The following is a 20,185-nucleotide window of genomic DNA, read 5'->3' on the forward strand; positions in this document are numbered from 1 at the left end:
TATTCACTTTTGAGTATTAGCCCCTCTCTCTTCCTCAGTATATTTTATCTTTTTCAGGAAACACAGGTTATCACAGAAGAGCTGCTATAAACAGATGGGTGTTACACCAAGACCTGAAAGACGTGAACTTAAACGTAAGTTTTTCATGAAGGGAATTCAGAACAGAAAGTCATGCCTTAATGTGAGAGCTTTCATGCCAATCCTACCCTATTTTGGCCACTGGGGAAAGGCAAAAGGTAATTGGAACAGGAGGAGTTAAGAATGTTATTAACTCCATTCAGCTATGCTGTGAAATAAAGAAACTCTTGGTCTTAAAAGGATTTGGTTGGGCTGATATCTAGTTTTGAGGCTAGCTGTTTGAGTTGTGAACATTATACATGTAATTAGAAAGGATGTTTCAGCTAATGGCCCCCAGGTTGAACTCACTACTACTGGGGACAAGGCACGCTCAGTAGAGGGCCCTCAGATGTGGAACTCACAACTGGAGATCTGGCCAAACCCAAGTCTCGCCACCTTCTGGACATGATGCAAGAAATTCAACTCTTTGTAAAGACCTTCTTCTGAGATGTGGAATTGCCCCAGCAGCATCTTGATTAGATCTCTGAGGAGAGCTCTGAGGAAGGAGGGGATAATTATTGTTTTCTTTTTTTGTTAGTGAAGTATTTCAAAAGATTATTTTATTGATGCTTTGGGAATGTGAAATAATTATCCATGCATATTTTTCTCCAAATGTGGTAATAATCAGTTAACGAGCCCCTTTATGTCAAATCATTTTTATATTGCCTTGCAAAATATCAGCAATTTAACTACAAGCAAGGTTTCATGTTCAAGTGAATCTTTGCACAGTTTCACAGAGAGATGAAAGGAAACACACATGATCTCCTCTAGGTAGCTAAGGCCTGAATTACAGCAATTTATTTTGGAGCCTACATTGCCAATATAGTCAAGGGAAAGAGTTGGGCTTTCCAAAGGTTAAGTTACAGTATCCATGCAAGACAGCTGGAATATTCAAAACAACCCAAGCTATGTTACTCAAATTCAGCAGTAACGTCTCTGCTTTTAGGGTTTTGATTCATTTAGCAGTCATCTTCAGTAATTTCTACAGTAACATGCTTAAATGAGCCCTAAACTCCATAATTAACATATTAAGATCATAAATAGTGTAAGCATCCAAGTCCATACTCTTGAATACCAAAAGTCTAGAATATAATTCCAGTAAGTCCTTCTTTAAATATACAATTTCAATGGTCCAAGGTAGATTTGTTTAGCAAAATATTCCAACTGGATTTCAAAACTGAAAGCTATGGAGAACATGCAGCCTCCCCATAACAATTACTTTAAGTTAGTCCCACTTCAAGACATACACTTTCTTCTACTTTGATTCAGATATCTACAGCCTTAAGTTGTCTCAACTCACTTCAACTATTGTCCAGTCAAGCTTAAAAGCTTCCAAATCACTTAAAAAAAAAAATAATCTCATCTATATGACTGGATAAAATAAAATGAGTTTGCGGTCTTTCATCACACTGTCAGTGCTTCAAACACTTTGGCAGATCTTTTCAAAATTACTGCTATGAATTAATTTCCTCTTTAGGTACATCTTTTTCACTGGTACCAACACTAAGCAAAGCTATCAACAACAGCTCTATTTTACTCCTAATGGAATGAAACACCACTGCCTTAAATTTGCTACATGTTCTTGTACTTTTAAGAGCCTCATTATTACACATTGATCTAATTAACTGGCTAAATGAAAAGTTCATTTGCTTATCTTCTATGACTACTAAACATGCTTCAGAATACAGTTCTCAAGTTTACAAGTGGAACTGCACTCTCCATTCCCAGGATGCATTCTTTGAGCACATTTTAATCTACCTAGTGCGAAAGAGGCCATCTTAACAAATTATGTAGATAACTGCTATTTAATAAGCATGTTTGGTGCTTAACAACTGCACTCGGTGTTTACAGACCAATGAAATATCTTAAGGTGACATGAAAGAATTCACACACCCAGAGATTCCATTCAGATTGTCTGACAAGTAATTAAGAGCACAAACAAAACAGAGAAATGATTTACCCTGAGTTCCTCAAGCTTCTCTCTTATTTCAATAAATCCTAAGTGTAGTTTTCCTCCAAAGTGGTCAGCAAGACGTCGGTCATTGTCATGAAGACCAAGATAAGCTGAACACACTTCACAAACCCGTAGCTTCTGCTGTTGAAAGCTAGAGGCAGGCATAGAATTCCTGTACACTTCCTAGAAAAAAAGAAAAGTTAACTTTTTCTTTTCAATTCATAGAAATATAATTTTCCAAACAAGTATATTACTTTTGATAGCATAACTCAAAGCCAATCAGCAGACGCTGATTCACGGTGTGAATTAACTGTCTTACTAAGACACACTGCAGGTTCCTCACTTTGAAGACAGGTATATTACAATGGGGATATCAGCAACTGGTTTTGCAAATTAAACAAAGTAGAGTGATTACTGTCTTTATTTCAGATCATACTACATACAAAGAGAAGTTATCATCCTAGACAGCACAATGAATATATCTTAACACTATAGTTACTAGATTTTACCATACTATGAAACATTACATATACTTATCCTGAACCCAATTTAAAAACAAATCTATGCACATTTTAGACACAAATTAAACATGTTATCCTTGCAACTTTTACCTACAAACACTGAGATCACAGACTGGTGAGACTACCAGCAACCCCTCTGGTACCATTAAACAACCATAGATGTTTCTTTCTCCAAATTTAAGTACCTTGGTGAGACACGATATGGAACAGCTCCCAGTGATGTTTGCATCTTAACATTACAACAATGACTGCCTAGAATTGCCTGATACAGAAGCCATTAGCCATCTTTCAATGAAGACAAGCTTAGAAGGGTCTGAAAGGTCTCCCATGCAAGTCACACCCCAGCACATCACAATCAACAGTGGGGTTACCACAGAGCTGTGAGATCCAACAAGATGATTAAGTCCCCACAAACACAGACACAAGAGATGTAGCAGCCAGTACAGCTAAATGCATCACCAAAGGAAGTAAGTGTAACTCTAGTAGCACAGGAGTGTATTTTAATGTTTAGTGTATTTAACTTCTCCTACACACAAAGCAAATCCCTTGGTTTTATATAAAGCTAAGGATGCAACTGTAGCTAAGACATCTTGCACTACAGTTACTAATTTAATTTTGTCCTCTCCATCCCACAAGCCTTAAATAATCAACTCACTTCAGCTTCTCTCTTCTTTACCCGGGCCTTCTCCACTTCGTCCATTACTTTTTGAGATTCTTCCACATTTCCATCAGCTCCTAGCTGTTCTACTTTGGCCAGTAGCTTCCCAATTTCTTCATTCAATTCATGAACTCGTTCAGCCTTGAAAGAGGAAGAAAGGCTCAACAAAGGAAACAGTCTTAGTTATGGAAAATAACGTGAGCCAATACTGAGCTATTCTTATATACAAAATTCACAGGATAAAATTAAAAGGAAGCATGCAGAGGAGTTCTCCAAATAACAGGGAAACAACTGTCTCACATCAACACAGAAAAAGGCTTAGAAACCAAAGCAGCTCTGGAACAGGATCTTGTTCAGAAATTTCAAGTAATTCACGCTGTTGCCAATGCAACTTGCAAAATTACTATTTATACAACCATCCCTCATGGCACACATATATTTGCAGAAAAATGACAGAACTTTTTTTTCAGTTAGAAGAAGACCACATGAAGTGTTTTGTTTATAGATTTATCAGCATGAATTCTCAGTTCGAGTAGTCTGAAGTTGGTTTCTTTTAAAACAACAGACCTCCAAAATAACTTCAGCAATTACACGCTTTTACATGCTTACTTTAGCTGCAACTTCAGCACTGATCTCTTCTTGGGTTTCTGCTAATCTCTTCTTAGCAACTTCTGTTCTCCTGTCACAGTCCGCAATAAATGACTGCAGGTGGTCCATTGCCTAAAACACCGACAGAATACTAATTAACACTGTAAAGAACACTAGTACTTCATTACCTTCAACAAATTCCTGGCTTAAGGTTAACTTTTAAAAGGCTTTCTTGGGGAAACTTATAAAACAATAACATAACAGCTTAAGGTGTATAATCACACTAACATTTCAAAAAGCTGTCTACACATTGTCAAAATGTACAAGTACTCGCAGAAACTTGGAAGGGATTCTGTCTCAACTCTTATTCGCTAAGAAGCAGCCAGCATTTATAACATGCATTACAATTTCTGAAAGGATAGATATATTCACTTCACCTTACTAATGCACGCAATAGTAACACATTGTTCCACCAGGGTTTTAAGCTGTGACGTATATTAACATCATCCACCCCCAGCAACAACAAACCCAAACCTTTTATCCATGCTCAAGACCAACTTCCTAGCTGGGAGTTCATAATTGCATTACTCAGACAATGTACTGAGACACAGCATATCATTTGTTACTCCCAGTACAAAATGATTTTTTCCTCCCCCAAGAAGAATATAAGCCTTTCTTCAAATTATACACTGCATAGCATTGGCTCAATGATTGTTACTGCTAAGACAGCATGCAGGTTCATACTTATCTGTTTTTGTAAGGTTATTAACAATCCTACCTTGAAATGCCTAGAAATTCAAGTGCTTGCACATGATCATGATGAGCCATGTAAACAAATATTAAAAAAATTATTTTCCAAAAGTTTTCCTTCCTTGTGCACCAAATCTGACTGTTTGCTGCTCAGTTTATCTCCCCCAGCGCATGCAAGTTACACTTTCTCTCCACCATTGTGACAAAATACATACATCAAGTTCAAAGAAGAAATCTTGATCTTTGGATGCTATTTCATAGTCTGCCCTTAATGCCAGGTCATGCACCTTCAGACATTCTCCAAGGTCCATTCTCTGAAAAGAGACATAGGGAAAGTAGTATAACAAGCAGTATATGCAAGAATAAAGTTATAATATTTGACTGTTAAAGGAAATCATGCTGAAGCAAATCATCTCCCTTATGGAGATATGTTTAACTTAATAAATCTTTAAAGACAAACCCAGATTTCTATTAAAGATGCATTAATGATGACAAAAAATATAAAGACAGAGTATACAGCTTATTCTGTGATGGCTGTTCATGTGACAGACTAATGTTACTGATCTGCATAAGTTATTTTTACTGAAAGTGCAAGAAAAGTCACTGAAGTAGAACATTCTGTCTTGAACTAAAACAAGAGAACCAAGATTCCTACAAATAATTAGCAATTAAATGGTCAAGTGCTTGATCTGATCTTTCCACACAGTTCACAATATAAATGTTCTGGCTATGATCATTATCTGGAATAACTGCAACCACAGCATCACTGTTAAGTGCTACTTAAAAATATTCTCAGATCACATGTAGCTAAAAAAAAAAAAAAAAAAAAAAAACTCTCCAAAACATTTTGCTGATGCGTAGAGATAAGCTGAGTGCCACACTGTCCTTGTGAATCAGAGAAGAAAAAGTATAGATATTTTATTCATAATCTAAAACTGGTCTACAATAGGACAGGAAGGAAGCGTGAACTAAAGCAAATTCATTTATTATATCACTAATCTTTAATCTAATGTAGAATATCACCAAGAAGAGCACTCAATTTTATTTGGTATAACAAATACTGGCTTAAAATTGAAATTCGCACACTGTACAGCAAGAAGAATTTTGATTAAATCTGTTTCCTTCTTACTCCATCGTGTAGCCTGGAAATTATTTTGAACCATCACTATCACTGAAAAAACAATTCTGCCCTTCCTTTACCACCACCCTGTGCCTCCCCCCGTATCAGCACATCAGAGTATCAACTGAGAAAAAACACCTTAGCAAGCAAAAAATTGAGGTAATTTTTCAGCAGAGAACCTTTGTCCAACACGTCAGGCAGCCACGCAAACAGAGGTGTTGCCAAAACATGGGGGGAAGCATAATAGGGGACCTGAGTAGCTAGGATCTCTTACAGTACCAAGAGGTCATTTCACAAACTCCTGAGTAGCATCAATAAAATTAGCTGCAATCTTCAGGGGGCTGTGGGAGGGAGGTGATGTAGCATTTTCTTTTGTTAGCATCACAATGAGAAGAAACTGTGTTGAACTGCTTCCTTCTCTTCAATCCAGCTTTGAGCACAGCCTTCTAAATGCTCATGGGGCTTAACAGACAGAGCCTTCTAAATGCTCATGGGGTGTAACAGAGAGGAACAACAAGCACATACAAGTGAAACTGGATTCCTTTTTGTTGGCTTTGCTGCTGAAGAAATTCTATCATTGTTAGAACAGCTCTGTAGTGCAGCCTGTAGTAGCTCTGGCTACTGCTTTGAAAATACTTAAACAACTATTACTATTGAATGTTTATCTTAAAAACTGTTAGTAAAACCAAACTCAGAAACATAGACATAAGTTTAAAAGTTTAGCCAATTTACATGTTACACATAAGGTAAGGTTAAAATATACACTTCTGGTATATGTTAAGCAAAGTTAGGCGAAGTTGGTTCATATCAGGGATGATTCATTACTGTCAAAAGTCTACACTGGATTGGAACTGCTGAGGATCTTGCTAACTACAGAGAAGCTCACATAGTTTGGCTCATAAGACCATCTGCAAAATAGATGAACAGGAGGTGAAGAAGGCCAGAAGATATAGCAAGATATTATTTTCATGTTCCACACGTCCACGTTGCAATCTGATGCCAAGTTGTGCCTTACCCCAAAGGCAAAGAACAGTCATTCAAGACCAAAATCAAGGCAAAGACAGCCAACCATTCAAGATCAATCATATTTGAAACAGAAGGTGGCTATAAGGGATGTTCAGGTTTCAAACTACTGCTGAAGGCTTAAATAGCATGCACATAAAATCATCGCATCAGCAATGAAGTTTTAGACAGACTTATGCTACTTAAAGTGATTTACAGAGGAATCTTGACGAGCAAAGCAATGAAAGGGGGGGAAAAATTAAGTCCTCAGGCAAGATATAACTCGTTTATTGAATATGAGAAGCCATACATACCATCAGGGCTTTTTGCAGCTATTGCATTTTTACTGAACATTAACTTCAGAAAAATTCCTATCCTGAGAATCTTTATCACAAAGGAAGGTTACTGCTGAAGATTTAGTCCAGAAAACAGTTTAGCAACCACATGCAGATCTTCTCCTGCCGCAGAGCTCTATTTAAGAAAAAAGTGATTTGCTACAACTTGCTAACCTTTGTCATAACACCTTTTTCTTCTTTCGTTCACTGTAAATGGGCAATTAAAGATGCTTGATTTCCTAGAGCTGAGGTGTAGATAACTCACTTTTAATCCCCATAAACCTCATACTGAAATGAGTCAGTAATTATTTTTGTCATCCCATCCATGAAAATGGATAGAACTGTATTAACACAGAAAAAACATTCGCTTCCTGTTGATGCATTGTACTGTGTCAATCAAATCAGGTACAGAAAGATCACTGCCCTGCTTCAGGCAAGGAAGAAGTGTCCAGAATATAAGCAACACAGAAGCTGACGAGCTTTTATGAAAAATAAGCGTGCATTCAAAGAAGCTGACATCAGTAGCTGAACAGACTAAACCATCAGACGTGGTGCTGTTCTTGAAACCATGAATCTAAGGTTTTGTTTTCAGGTCTTGAGCAATCTACAAGAAGCTTCTCATCTTCATGCTTTTACAACTACTATATATTCTTCTGACATCAAAGTTTAGATTACTGGATGCACACAGTAAGGTCTGCAGTAAAAGCATATAGAAGCCAAACAGACTTAAAACACAAAGGACTGATGTTGAGAGGTGTGACAGAGTATCACACACTATCAAAGTTTCTAAAACCAGCACGCATCTTTGATGTGTTCTGAGGTGATACTCTGAACAGCATTTCTGTAGAGAATTCTTTCTAGTTAAAAAGGTAGCCCCACCAAAACAGCTCACGTTCAGCAAGAGAATTTGTTTGTGAAATTCTGATCTGAGAGGAAACGTTGTGTTCTGGAGGTACCACACCTCTCCCTTTACCAAGAGTGTCAAGAAAAATGTTCCCCTCTTTAATTTTACCTACTTCTGAAGGCTTCAGTATCTTAGAATAGATTTTCCCTGAAAGATAAAGCTGGCAACAATGCCTCACTTTTAAGTGAGATATCTGTTTCTTTAATGTTAATTTATAATCAGGCTATAAAGTGCTAAAGTCAGATAACCATACTGAAGAGCAATGATAAAAAATGAACAACCCAACCCTTCTTCTACATAAATTACGCTCATTAAAATGGAATGTGGTAAAATAAGTTGTTCTTTAAGCACTGGTCAAACTAATTAAGAATACGTCTAAAGAGACTGATTTGATCACTTACTGTCTCAACAGAGCATACAGAAATTCATCGTCTCTAGGTTGAAGACTAGGAATCGAGGTGGTTTATGCAAGCCTAATTTCATCTGCAAAGATTAAAGCAGTTCACGTGATCAAATCAGACCTAAACTGATCTGCTGATAACCTCTAGCAGAACATGAAATAATCACATCACAACAACTGAGTTTTAAGCATGGAATATGTCCACCAAGCCTATGGAACTACTGACAAAGATACCAGCTCCAGATGAAAACACCTAAATGCAGGTTCTTAAACACACCTATTTGCAGATGTGAGGACTAACCCAACTGCTCTTCCACAGTAAAATGATCTGAGCATACAGTGCAATGAGACCAGATGCATTGAGCCCACCTTCAGAGGGGCACCCAGTGGCATGTGAAATAGATCTTGGACACTGAGCTCCCCAGATGGAACCTAAATTTAGGTGTCTTTATCTGGAACAGAACTCTACCCTAATGAGCTTAAAGATAAGACGTCTCAAAGCATGTTGCTAAACCAAGGTCCTAGCCAGCACGACTCCTGAAGGGCTGGGTGGAAGGAACTCACAAGCCTAACCATGCACTTAACTGTAGGACTGCACCAACAGCATATTTTGAGGACTTTAAAAACAAAACGCGAAAAGCAACCTACCTCAACAAACGCACAAAAGCAGATAAAGTTCACCCAGTAGAAAGAAATTTCTCAACCACAATTTGCAAGGTCACATAAAATACTTGTGACATTTACCTCTCAACAGGAAAGGACAATCAATGTAATAAAACAAGCAAACAAAGGTCACTGCAGAAGCACTGACCTGCTGGGGCTGTCAAAGGCAACCTGCCAGTTACTACTGTAAATGTTCAGGACTTGATTACTTTTAGCCTTACTGAAGGTATTTGCTTTAAATGTCACTACATTATCACTTCAACCACTACAACTCAGACACAGACTCATGAAAATAGAAAAAACACGTTCTTGCCTGTCTTGTAAAACCTGCAGAAGACAGCATAACATTTACATCCAGAGACTGTTGCTTGAGAGGGCCATACCATTAAAAAGGAGTCATCTGATTTCTACATATACAGTTTCAGTCCCAATGTCATAATACACACACATATGTATGTGTATACAGATATGCAAAAACATTTTTGTAACACTGATGAAAAGGAACTCAAAAACCATGGTTTGAAAAACAAACACCAAAAATATCAACCATCACAAGACTATCAGCATTTACTGAGCCTAAAAAGGTAAAGCAAGTGTTAAGTCTTTATCACTTAGCAATTTTTATTGCAATTTTTTGTCTTAGTGACTTTCTGTGCCCTAAAAGACACGGCTCACAGACTTTGTAATCTCATTATAAAATTCTCATCTTGGGATGAATGAGTAAACACTTAAACTACTGACTTATATGTAAGAACCAGTGCCAGTGTGATCAACTTCAAAAAGTAGAACAGCAAAGCATGAACAAGTGTCAATTAAAAACAGAAAAGCATTTGTGAGAGGCACTGTTAAAAGTAGGTTCTGAACAGACATCATTTTATAATCTTGAATACAAAGTCATTTCTGCCATCTTACTGACTAGCTCAGGATCTGCCTGATGCAAACTTAACAACACACTTCACATACAAGACAATCACAGGGCACAATACATTCAGAATTATAACATCCTCTATCAATTTATTTATTTTACCTTTGCTTACATTTCTGCTGTTAGGACTCAACAGTCTTCCAATAACTTCAACACAGCCCATTACTTCCATGAAAGAGAAGGGTAACTGAAGCAGAAGCAACTGTTCTGGTGGCAAAGCACCCAGAAGAAAATTTAACTTTGAAACAGAGTCAGTTTTTATGACCTATAGCCCTCAATCAAATATTTAGGTTTCCAGGAAGGACTATTTTACCATGACAAGCTACTCCAAGGAAGTAAGACAGAGGAGTACAAAAGGAAGTTCTAAGGAGTCAGAATCTGTGCACTGTTGCCCATCTAGACATTGGAAACCTCCTAGTAAAACTCAAAATTCAAACCTTTAATCATTTGTGAGTTTGTTTGTTGTTGTCTTGTGGTCTTTTTCCCCCCCAGTAAACACTTTTAATGATAACCAAAAAATAAATCTGATCAAAGTCATTTGACGAAAATAACAACTCTAAATGTTCTTGAGAAGCCCAGAAGAACTCATACAATAGTCTTATAAAGAAAGAAGCAGACACTGCATCCAAAGACAGAAGAGATGAGATTCACAGAAATCTGGACAAAAGAAACTTTCCCATCTTCTACTAAAGGCACATGCGCACTACTGTTACTGACACACTGCAGCCTGGGGAACGTGATTTTATCTTCAAGGCAAATCAGCACGTGTTCCTTAGTGGAGTTTTGGGTATTCTGCCATTAAAGAACAAACTGAATTAACATATTCTACTGATAGCAGTAGTTTTATTTGTTTCATACATCTGTGCGCCTTCCTCAAGTGCTTCTGAAGAAGTGGGTGGAACAGAGTAGCACAGCAGTCTGCATTTTGCAGAGGGGAGCAGCAGCGTGCCTTTCAGAAGAAGGCAGATACAGCAAAAAAAAAAAAAATTGGCAATTCACAGCTAGTATTTTATTGACAATGCAGTCAATGAAGAGATTTAACCATATAAACCAATCAACAGAACTTATTTTTTTGCATAAGCATAAGATTCTAATGTTGAATTCAAAGTCACACAATCCTCGTCACATATCAATCTTGATCATTAAGATACACTACAATTTTCCTCTCAAAACTCAGGAAACAAATCCATCTTCATTCCCCAAATCATCAATAACCTGTCAGACACACTATTTGCTTTCTGCTCTTCTAATAGTTGTGCTGCTAAGGTAGGAAGCGTGCTTCTTAAGAACACTGAACAGCAGAACACTGGATGGGTAATATCATAATGCCTGCTTCTGATGAGTCCCCTGCTTCTACTCCCACTGACAGCATTAGGCTAGTCACTGATCTTCTGGACCTAGAATGACATCATGGATCACATTTTGTCACCTGATGCCTACTTGAATTTTGAGGAAGAAAGCAAGTAACATATACTCACTGAATAAATACTCCAAGAGCAGCAGCAGAACAACTCAGAATGAGACAGAAGAGAGCTTTAAGCAAGAACCAACACACTCATAGACAGGCACAGCCTACATGCCTGATCTGCACTGTAAGAGGTATTATTGGATGCTACCTAGAACCTTTAGCGAGTAAGAGTTGTGTATAGTTCTAACAACAGCCATTCTAAAAGTATTTGCTTATGGAAATTATACCACAGTGGAAAGCTGTCAAACTAACATTCTAAAAGGACTCTGTGAATTCTGAACAATGACTTCAGACATTTCTGTAGCATGCATTTATGTCCCCAGCCATGAGGTCTTTTGTTCACCACACAACTAAAGCGCCAGACAACATAACAGATGGGGGACATCTTCCTCTTCCCCTCCACTTCAGAGTTACACATAAAATAGCTGAAAAATAGACCTACATATGCACATATACATGCCCAATAATGATACATAAAGCATTGTTATCAAATTGTTATCACTCACACTGCCTTAGCTTCAGCATGTATTATGTTCAGCTTGATACCTAACACATCACACGAGGACAAGGCAAAGGAGGCACAAGCCTTAAGTAGGGGCTGAACAAGGGGAGCTTTTCTATTTCACTGCTTTTTATATTAAGACAAATCTTAAATTCTCTAGTTCAGTTCTCTACTCATTTTGCCTCCTGCTGATGCGTTTCATAATAATTAAAGTTGCATCCACTTTTCTAGGGACTTCTCATTGAAGGGAAAGACAAACTGTAGTTATTGGTCTATCAGTACAAGAAATGGCAAAGTAAGTAAAGCAAACAAATTTAGTACAGGCGTGAGTCTTCAAAGCCCTTTGATTTACCAGAAGTATCATGGTTATTTAAGATGACAGCTACTCATATTGAAGGATGAGACACAGATAAACCAGCTACCAAGTCTGCATATTCCAGTTTTTCATCTTGGAAATGGACTTTATTCTATATTTTACTGAAGACTCCAATCAAGTCAGTCATTTCAAAGAGTAAGGTACAGAGAACTAAAAATGCTTATTATTAACACTTCTAATAGCCCTTAAGACATATTTTCCAGTGCTTATTTTCTCCTCTGCCAACACAAATAAGAAAACCTACTGAAGTGCTGTATTAAGAATAGTAGGCAAGTGAGACCCAGCGCATCAACACACTCATCTATCAGCTGTTTTGAGGTATCTGCCCACACGTACATCCTTTTTCCATAATCAGCATAACAACTTCCCTGCCTTTCACAAAGGCACCCCAGAGCAAAGCACCACTGCCCTAGAAAAGTTACTGGCACATGTCGGAGTGCTTTGTTCCTACATAGGAACCTCTGATACAGAATCAAAAATCCAAGCCAAGTTATTAATATACTACAACTGGAGATTTTTAAATTGCCTTAAATCTGTAAAAATAGGACAGTAACTGGATGTCATGCACTTTGTCACTTATGCACAACATATTTCAGCTTCTAGAAATGCAATTATTGGTACTTTCAACTGCTTTCACAAAAATGCAACTGAATTTATAAAAAAAACCCACAAACTTCCCCATTCAGATGCCAACAGGAAGTTTTAAGGAAGTAACTTCATGTGTTTGTACAGAATTGTATAGGAGTATTTCTGCTAGTTACAACACTACCGGTGTATAAACACTTTGTTACAGTATGATTTACGTAGGTAGCCTGATCTGTTTTAGGTTATGTATGCTACAGCGAACAAATATGAATTTCTGAGTAATAATTAACATACAGTGCCAGAAATGGAGAGAAAAAGGCCTCTGTAATACAAAATTTGGTTTTTGTATAAAAGTTGGCACGAATCCAACCTGTGGTTGAAAAGCACAAAGTCAACAGATATTAAAAAAGACCAAAGAATTCAATGTTGCCATTCTGAACTAAACGAAGCAAGGCACTCGGTTACGTACAGTTCCGGAGAGGACATCATGAGGGCAGCAGTTGAGGAGGTGACTCTTGCACACTCTGTCATCACTGAACTTGATTCGCTGGCGGGTCGTGTCACCTGCAACATAGAAACCAACACAACCCGGGTTAGAAATCTGAGGAAGCCAGACACGTACTGCAAGTTACATGCAAAGCATTAACACTGTCCTGTCATGTAGGGAAGGCCTACGGAGACTAGAACTTAAAACACTCTATGCTTCTTTGCCAAATAAAGCCAAAACCACAAATACATATTTTAATGCTCTACAGTGCTATTCAAGAATACTCTCATACTTCCCCTACAAAAATGTAGTGTGGAAAGTGCTTGAAACCAGAAGGGCAATATTAGCTTTAAAATACTTTGCTACAACAGCATTTGTTAAACAAGCTCTATTCAGGTTTTGTACAAAATAGCAATGTATTTCTTTGCAACAATTAGCAAATAAAAGCAGCTTCATAAAGTGATACATAGTGAGTCTTCACTGAATCCCACCTGAAAGTCATTTTATTGTTTCCCTTTTTGAAGTAAAGCACCCTCTTACTTCTGATAGGAGTAGCAAAAAGAGTTGGCAGAGGAATGAATTTAAATGCTTAAAAACCTTGAAAAAAAAGTCAGTCAAACATATGGACAGCCTATATGCAAAATGATTTTACAGATGTTTGCATATAACTGCATGATAAGCCATAATACATCGTTTTTCCTACATGCTGTTTGTTGGGATGGGAACATCTTAATTGCATCTTCACCATGGCAGGTTGCAGTTCCAGCATCAGCAGAGGCATCAACCTGTGCACGCTCTGACATCCAATTGCAAGTTTAAAGAACCCCACCTGGCAGCAAGACCTGAAGTCTCCAAATCAAAGTCACCAGCTGGTATTTGGGGGGAAGGAAGGGGGGTTGGGAAATATGCTTTCCTTCAAGTCATAACGTCATTGTCACTGAGATTCAGAAGAGAGGTTGCTGCTACAGCTCTCTTGCTGTTAAGATACAGGCATGATGAAACAAACACCTTAATCTCTCTCAGTATTCATCTATTTATTCATAAAAAAATAAAAACTTGTTCAAATGTTTAATCATTGAAAACCTACTGGTGAATTACTGAAGCAAGGAGGGTTGCTGAGTGAAAAGAGACGTGCAATGAGTTCATATAGCAATCTTATCCATTTCTTCAAGTACTATAAAGAACATGGATGCATTTTGCAGTCACTACATTTTTATGACTCGATGACTGGAAATGCTGAGAATTTTGAATTTATTAAACAATTCAAAAAGTCAAATCCATTACTTAAGTAAATACGACAGAGGGGAATTAAGAAAAAAAAAAAAACACATTCAGCCTTTCTCATGATACAATCACGTTTATACTCCATGCATAGGATGCTAATACAGCATTTTCAGCTGGGCCCAGTTTCAGATTATTAAGCAAACAAAAGTTCCCCAGAATACCACGTGCTTAATTTGACTGCAGGGATACAACAGCTAAACCCAGTAATCCACAGGCTGAAGGCAGCTTCAAAGCAGTTCAGCAATAGGTTTTCTGGAGGTTAAACTTACCACTGTTACTCACACCGCTAAAAATTTAGAGCAATCCCTTTGTAATCATGCCTGCTACTGCAGTAAAGAATTCCATGTTTTGGTTTGCTTTTTAGGAGGTGGATCCATAGTTCGTTGTTGTTTGTTTGTTTTAAAACACAACTGCGTTTGTTCCACATTCATTAACACATCTGAAAAGTTAGCGATAACTCACGGCTCGGCGAATGCGGGGCCTTTCTGACACTCCCTTGCAGATTGATGTAGACAGGCAAAGATACATTGAACCTTTATAAATAAAACAAGGGGCCAGATTGTTCAGTTTGTATAGAATAATAGACTCTGCCAGCAATTTTAACACAGCATCTAGAAATACACGTTGACTGTAAAGATTCTTCTACATAAAGACAAATGAACAAAATCAAGAGAACTGTTGAAAAAAAGGCAGCTGACGGCTATTAGGCACTAACCTAGCAGCAGTTAAGGAGTTCCCAAGACTAGGAAATTGCTGAGAGACTGACGGTTCCCTAAGTAAAGTTGGAAAGAAGATTTTCACAGACATTACCTCAATGTCCAGAGGTCGTTGTGTTTGTATGCAATTAGTGACTGACTCTGCAACATGGGCTCTTTCCCTCTAAGGGGCTAACGTGATAACCATAATCACCAAACTGGGACAAGACAACAGAGAAAATAAAGAGGTACCAGGAATAGATCAAATGGCAGCCTTGTAAATGTATTCCACGTTTACACTGCAACTGGCATTCATATTTCTGCACAGTGCCTTTGGTCTGGCATTTCAGACCTCCAGAGAGGCTCCTGCACACAGAACGCTCCAGTACATACACCTTCTTATCTACATTCCCCATTCTTTCTAATCTGTGCTGTTTCTGATTTAGAAAGAAAGAAAAGGTGCTTTGTCCAACCTCTTACCGATAACTGAACTGTATATCCCTCTTAGAACTCCTTCCAAACCCCAACTGCCTCCAAAGAAAATATATTTTATTTTCTCATCACTTTGTAAGCTCCAGTACCCCCAGAATGGCACAGAACTGCTGGCAAAGCAGAAGATGTAGCCTGCTGCCAGCCTACACGTCAGTCATCTGCAGAGGGTCACGACCTCTGGGGGCTACATGGGCTGCTGGAGGGGGCAAATGACACCCACAGATCCATGCTACGCACAACACTCAGCACACTGCAGACTCAGAGGTGCTTTCTCAGAGGCACCCACAGGAATGCAAACATAACCGTTCCTAAACCCAGGGCTTCAGAGGTCACACAGCCCATACCACACTTCTCTGCAGCAAACTATACTTAAGCTGGGGCACTCTTCATACGGCCAACGCCAAAGAACTGTTAGGAGTACTTAAAGGCTTTATATATTCTGCAAAAAGAAAACAGATCCAAGGATCAAGTAGTTGCAGGCATCTAATTTTTAGAAGCAGCCTTAAACACTGCTAAAGAGGACACTACCACTAATATTTCAGATCTCCTAAGTTCTACTTCAATAGGTAAATCATTACATTAGCTCAGAATAGCAACTTATTTAACCCTTGATCTTTAGCACTCGTGCTCATTAAAGAAATCAGAGGAGACAATATCTATTACTGTAAGCCACTCCAGTATTTCCAATGACTTTTTTTTTTCCACTGAAGAAAACCACCATTGGTAAAATGTATATTGAGGTAACAGAAAAAAAAAAAAAAAAAAAAAAAAATCACTATTCTTTCATCAAGCAGCAGCTCTGGTTTCACACAGTGTGCCTTGCCCAAATCATATTTCTATCCCGTATTGCATAGGTTGCTCCAAAAGTAATGCTACCCATTTACTTTCATGGAAACTACAACACAGAGCACAGTAACACTCTTGGATAGAGCAAATTCTCAGTTACAGAACACTAGTTTTCAACACAGCCATTATTAGCCATGCGTTTTCACCGGCGAGAAACATGCTGCACTTGTAAAATCTGCTGCTGTCCCTGCTGCTGGAATGCACCGTGCTCCACCTCACTGCTCTCACATCCACTGTTTGGTCTCCACAAACCTTCAGCAAATATCAATGGGTGCCATTTTTTCCACATGGGGAATGCAAGGACCCCTCCTTCACACGCACTTCCACACCAGACGCCATTTTGTCAGCCTGCCCCCTGCTGCCATACCACCAACATCCACCTCTAATATTGCCAGCCAACATAATAAAATAGGCATTGCTTTTGGAGCGGCCCTCGGAAATTTTCATCACAGTCCAGCAGAACAAATGTGAATCTACTGATCGTGTAATATCATGTTAAAAACTATATATCAAATTTTATCAGCAAAGCAAGCATCTTACAACAAACACTCAGCATCTTTCCTTAGCAGAACCTCATACAGTTGCAGGAGGTACTGCTGCTGTCTCACATGGGAAGCTAATTCTGACTGAGCGTTGCTAGTACCTGACACAGCTCTCTAAGGGCTGGGCTACTAAAACTTAGTAACGAAGCCAGCAAATAGGCACAACTCACTAAGCACAAACATTTTCCTCAAGCCATCTGACCAGACTGATCTTTTCACAGAGTATGTGTGGCTATACTGTCAGATTTCTGAGTTGCTACCAGTTCCACACTTGGGGTAGGTTCTGCTGAAATTCACACATTCAAGATGCTTTTTGCTGCTTTTCCTTTGCTGGGAAGGTATTTGCACTCACATGGCAGTGACACAAAAGCCATTGCTTCCCTCTCCTCACGAAGAGGTCAGATTTGCACAGTCACACCGGAGGCTCTGTGTTAGCAGCCAATTTACATTTCCTGAGGACTTGCTCTAAAGGTCTCTTGATAAAAGTTTCACGCAAAATTTACACAAGAGAAATTCACATTATTTGAAGTTCTCTGTGTGCAAAGATCTCTGCTGCATTTTAAAACTTTCAGTGCAAGAACACAGAGAACAAGGAAATGCTTTGCTAGTCACAGCTACAGATTCTGGTTAAGGTCTCCACGTACAGCTCAAACAAACATCAGGTGAAGCACAGAGGGGCTGACTGACACTTATATATGTGTTCCAAACATTTAAAGGCTCCAAAGATGAACAAGTTCCTGCTAGTCACACAGTGCAGTATTTGTTAGGAAGCTTGGGAGAACATCTTCATGACTACAGGTAAACTTCTAAAGCACACCATTTATCTATCTGCATTTATCTATCTATACAGAATCTCATCCACTTTGCTACTTTGCCATGTTCTTCGACTAGAACACGGCTTTGGTGTAGTGCTAATTATATACAAGTATTGGATGTTTTAAGGTGTGTCCTGGTCTCACCTGGGTCTGCACTGCTCTCCCAAGCAGTGACCCTGCTGTGCCACTATGAAAATAACAGTAAGTACTCCTGGGGTACTGATGGCATGATGTGAAGATTTTGCTTGAGAAGCAAAGTCACAACTTGTAACAGCTGCAAACCTATGTGCAAGGATCATTCCTATTTTCTAGAGCATAGAGATGACAAAAAAGGCATTACCTAACCATGCCATTAGAACTATTTCATGAATCTCAGAGCTGAAAAGTTATTTAAAGTAATTTAAAAATTCTTACTTTTCAGTCTCTCAGCTTACTCCACCTATCTGAGTGACAAATTCACACAGCCCTGGTCATCAGCACTAAATTCACCTCTAAATCATCTCTTAACAACTGTCAGGTGTGACAGTCATTTTGCTTAACTGCTAGCACTGAAAAACAACACGGATAAAACACGTGGATGTAAGTAGGTAGGGTCAGGACCTTATCTTCTGCACTCGTTATTTCCCAATATTTGGGGAACCCACAGTATCTATTCAGCAGTTTATTAGCTTAAGCCTCTCCCAGCAGGTACCAGGCAGCACACGTGGAGAGAGCAGTTTGACCCCAAGCGCATCTCTCCCACTGCCAGAACTCAGGCCACCAAAGAACACAGCTCTCAGCTCTCCTTGCCCACACACATGGGGCCCCTGGGGAAAGGATACAGCACAGGGGCAGGCCCAGCACAGCACGGCTCTGGGAAGCCACACGCTGGGCAATTAATTCTGTTTGAAAGAGAGAAGCTCCTCGCTGAGCTTGGTCCTTGTAATTTATGTGATATTCTCTTTGACCAACACAGAACAGTGATTTTAGGCGTTCTCGGAGCTCAACAAGACTGAACAGCATTTAATAACTACACTGCTTGAATACTTCACTTTGGAGCACATTCGTATACTCTACAGAGAATATTATAAGCTCTGAAAAAGCAACATAGGCCACATATTCAAGCAACATCATATGCTCTGAGTTCACCTCTGAGTTAGCACTATTCTCACAGAAGACACCAGATTTCCAATTTCCCATGGGTGTAAATGTTAAGCCTGCACATTCTAGGCACCTCCCCTCACCAAAAAAACACCACCGGGCTGCAGTGAGTACAACGTTCTATTAATGGGTACGTTCAAACACATTCTGGTCATTCTGAACAACAGACACAAATCCCACCCATAAACGATTTTTATAAGCATTTTCAAGTCAATTCTATGGCCAGGCAGAGGAAAAAGAAAGGCGATGGGGACAGATGCAAGGGAAATCATGAACTGTGACCTATCTATCCAGACTCATCCAGGAGATGGACAGCCCCATTTCACTGAAAGCTGTGATTTGCACATTGCTAGAAACAGAGGATTCATCAAAGGTAATGGACGAAATGGGGGAAAAAAAAATTAAAACCCCTTTACTCTCAGGGCTAGCAGTATTTCAATGACCTTGAGCAAGGCCTTGAATTTATTAAGTACCAGCTTCATTCAAAAGGATGATGAGCAGCCCTGGAAACATTTTAGATTAAACAACGTTCCACTACACTTCCTATTTTTTAAGAACCAGAGTAGTGTTACACTGAGATCCTCAATTCCCCACTTAACTTAATAATGGCAGCCAGTATTACAAACAGCCTTTTCTCCTTATCTTTCCTCATTCTGACTGTGCTATTTAGAAGCTTCCTGTCCCACCAGTCAGTTTCAGTTCAGCAGCCGCTGTTCTGGATTTAGAAGGTGGGCAGGAAGGGGGAGTCCTGTAATCAGCAAAATAACTGCTTTCTCACAAAAGCAAAGGAAATTAGTATGACGTTGTTTTTCCCACCTTAAGTCATATACCTAACTGTCATTTTCACTTTTTAGCAGTTCCCTGAGGTAAATCACATTCTTCTCCTATGGCCCAATGGAAAACACATTCAAAAACCGCAACAGCAACTCCTGCATTTATATCTCCCATCCAGCCCTCGAAAGCTCTCAGACACAGCCACTGGGGTGCTGACCAGAATGAGCTGAACTGCCCAAGCA

General features: G+C 38.9%; 1 protein-coding gene across 2 annotated transcripts in view; it reads right to left on the minus strand.

The window, feature by feature from the left end:
- The window catches only part of LOC306957965 (putative RNA-binding protein Luc7-like 2), a gene marked incomplete at both ends in the record, with an annotated part of 29,561 nt that overhangs the window by 8,189 nt on the left and 1,187 nt on the right, over nt 1–20,185 (minus strand). Inside the window, 6 exons of one of the 2 annotated variants that reach the window (XM_079549343.1) lie at nt 2,078–2,254; nt 3,248–3,391; nt 3,860–3,970; nt 4,804–4,902; nt 13,338–13,432; nt 15,102–15,172. In XM_079549343.1, the coding sequence (XP_079405469.1) occupies nt 2,078–2,254; nt 3,248–3,391; nt 3,860–3,970; nt 4,804–4,899 (528 nt within the window). The remainder of the gene's footprint in view (nt 1–2,077; nt 2,255–3,247; nt 3,392–3,859; nt 3,971–4,803; nt 4,903–13,337; nt 13,433–15,101; nt 15,173–20,185) is intronic. The other variant, XM_079549342.1, reaches the window with a different exon arrangement.

Source organism: Tetrao urogallus, assembly GCF_951394365.1.
Source record: "Tetrao urogallus genome assembly, chromosome: 1".
NCBI lineage: Eukaryota > Metazoa > Chordata > Aves > Galliformes > Phasianidae > Tetrao > Tetrao urogallus.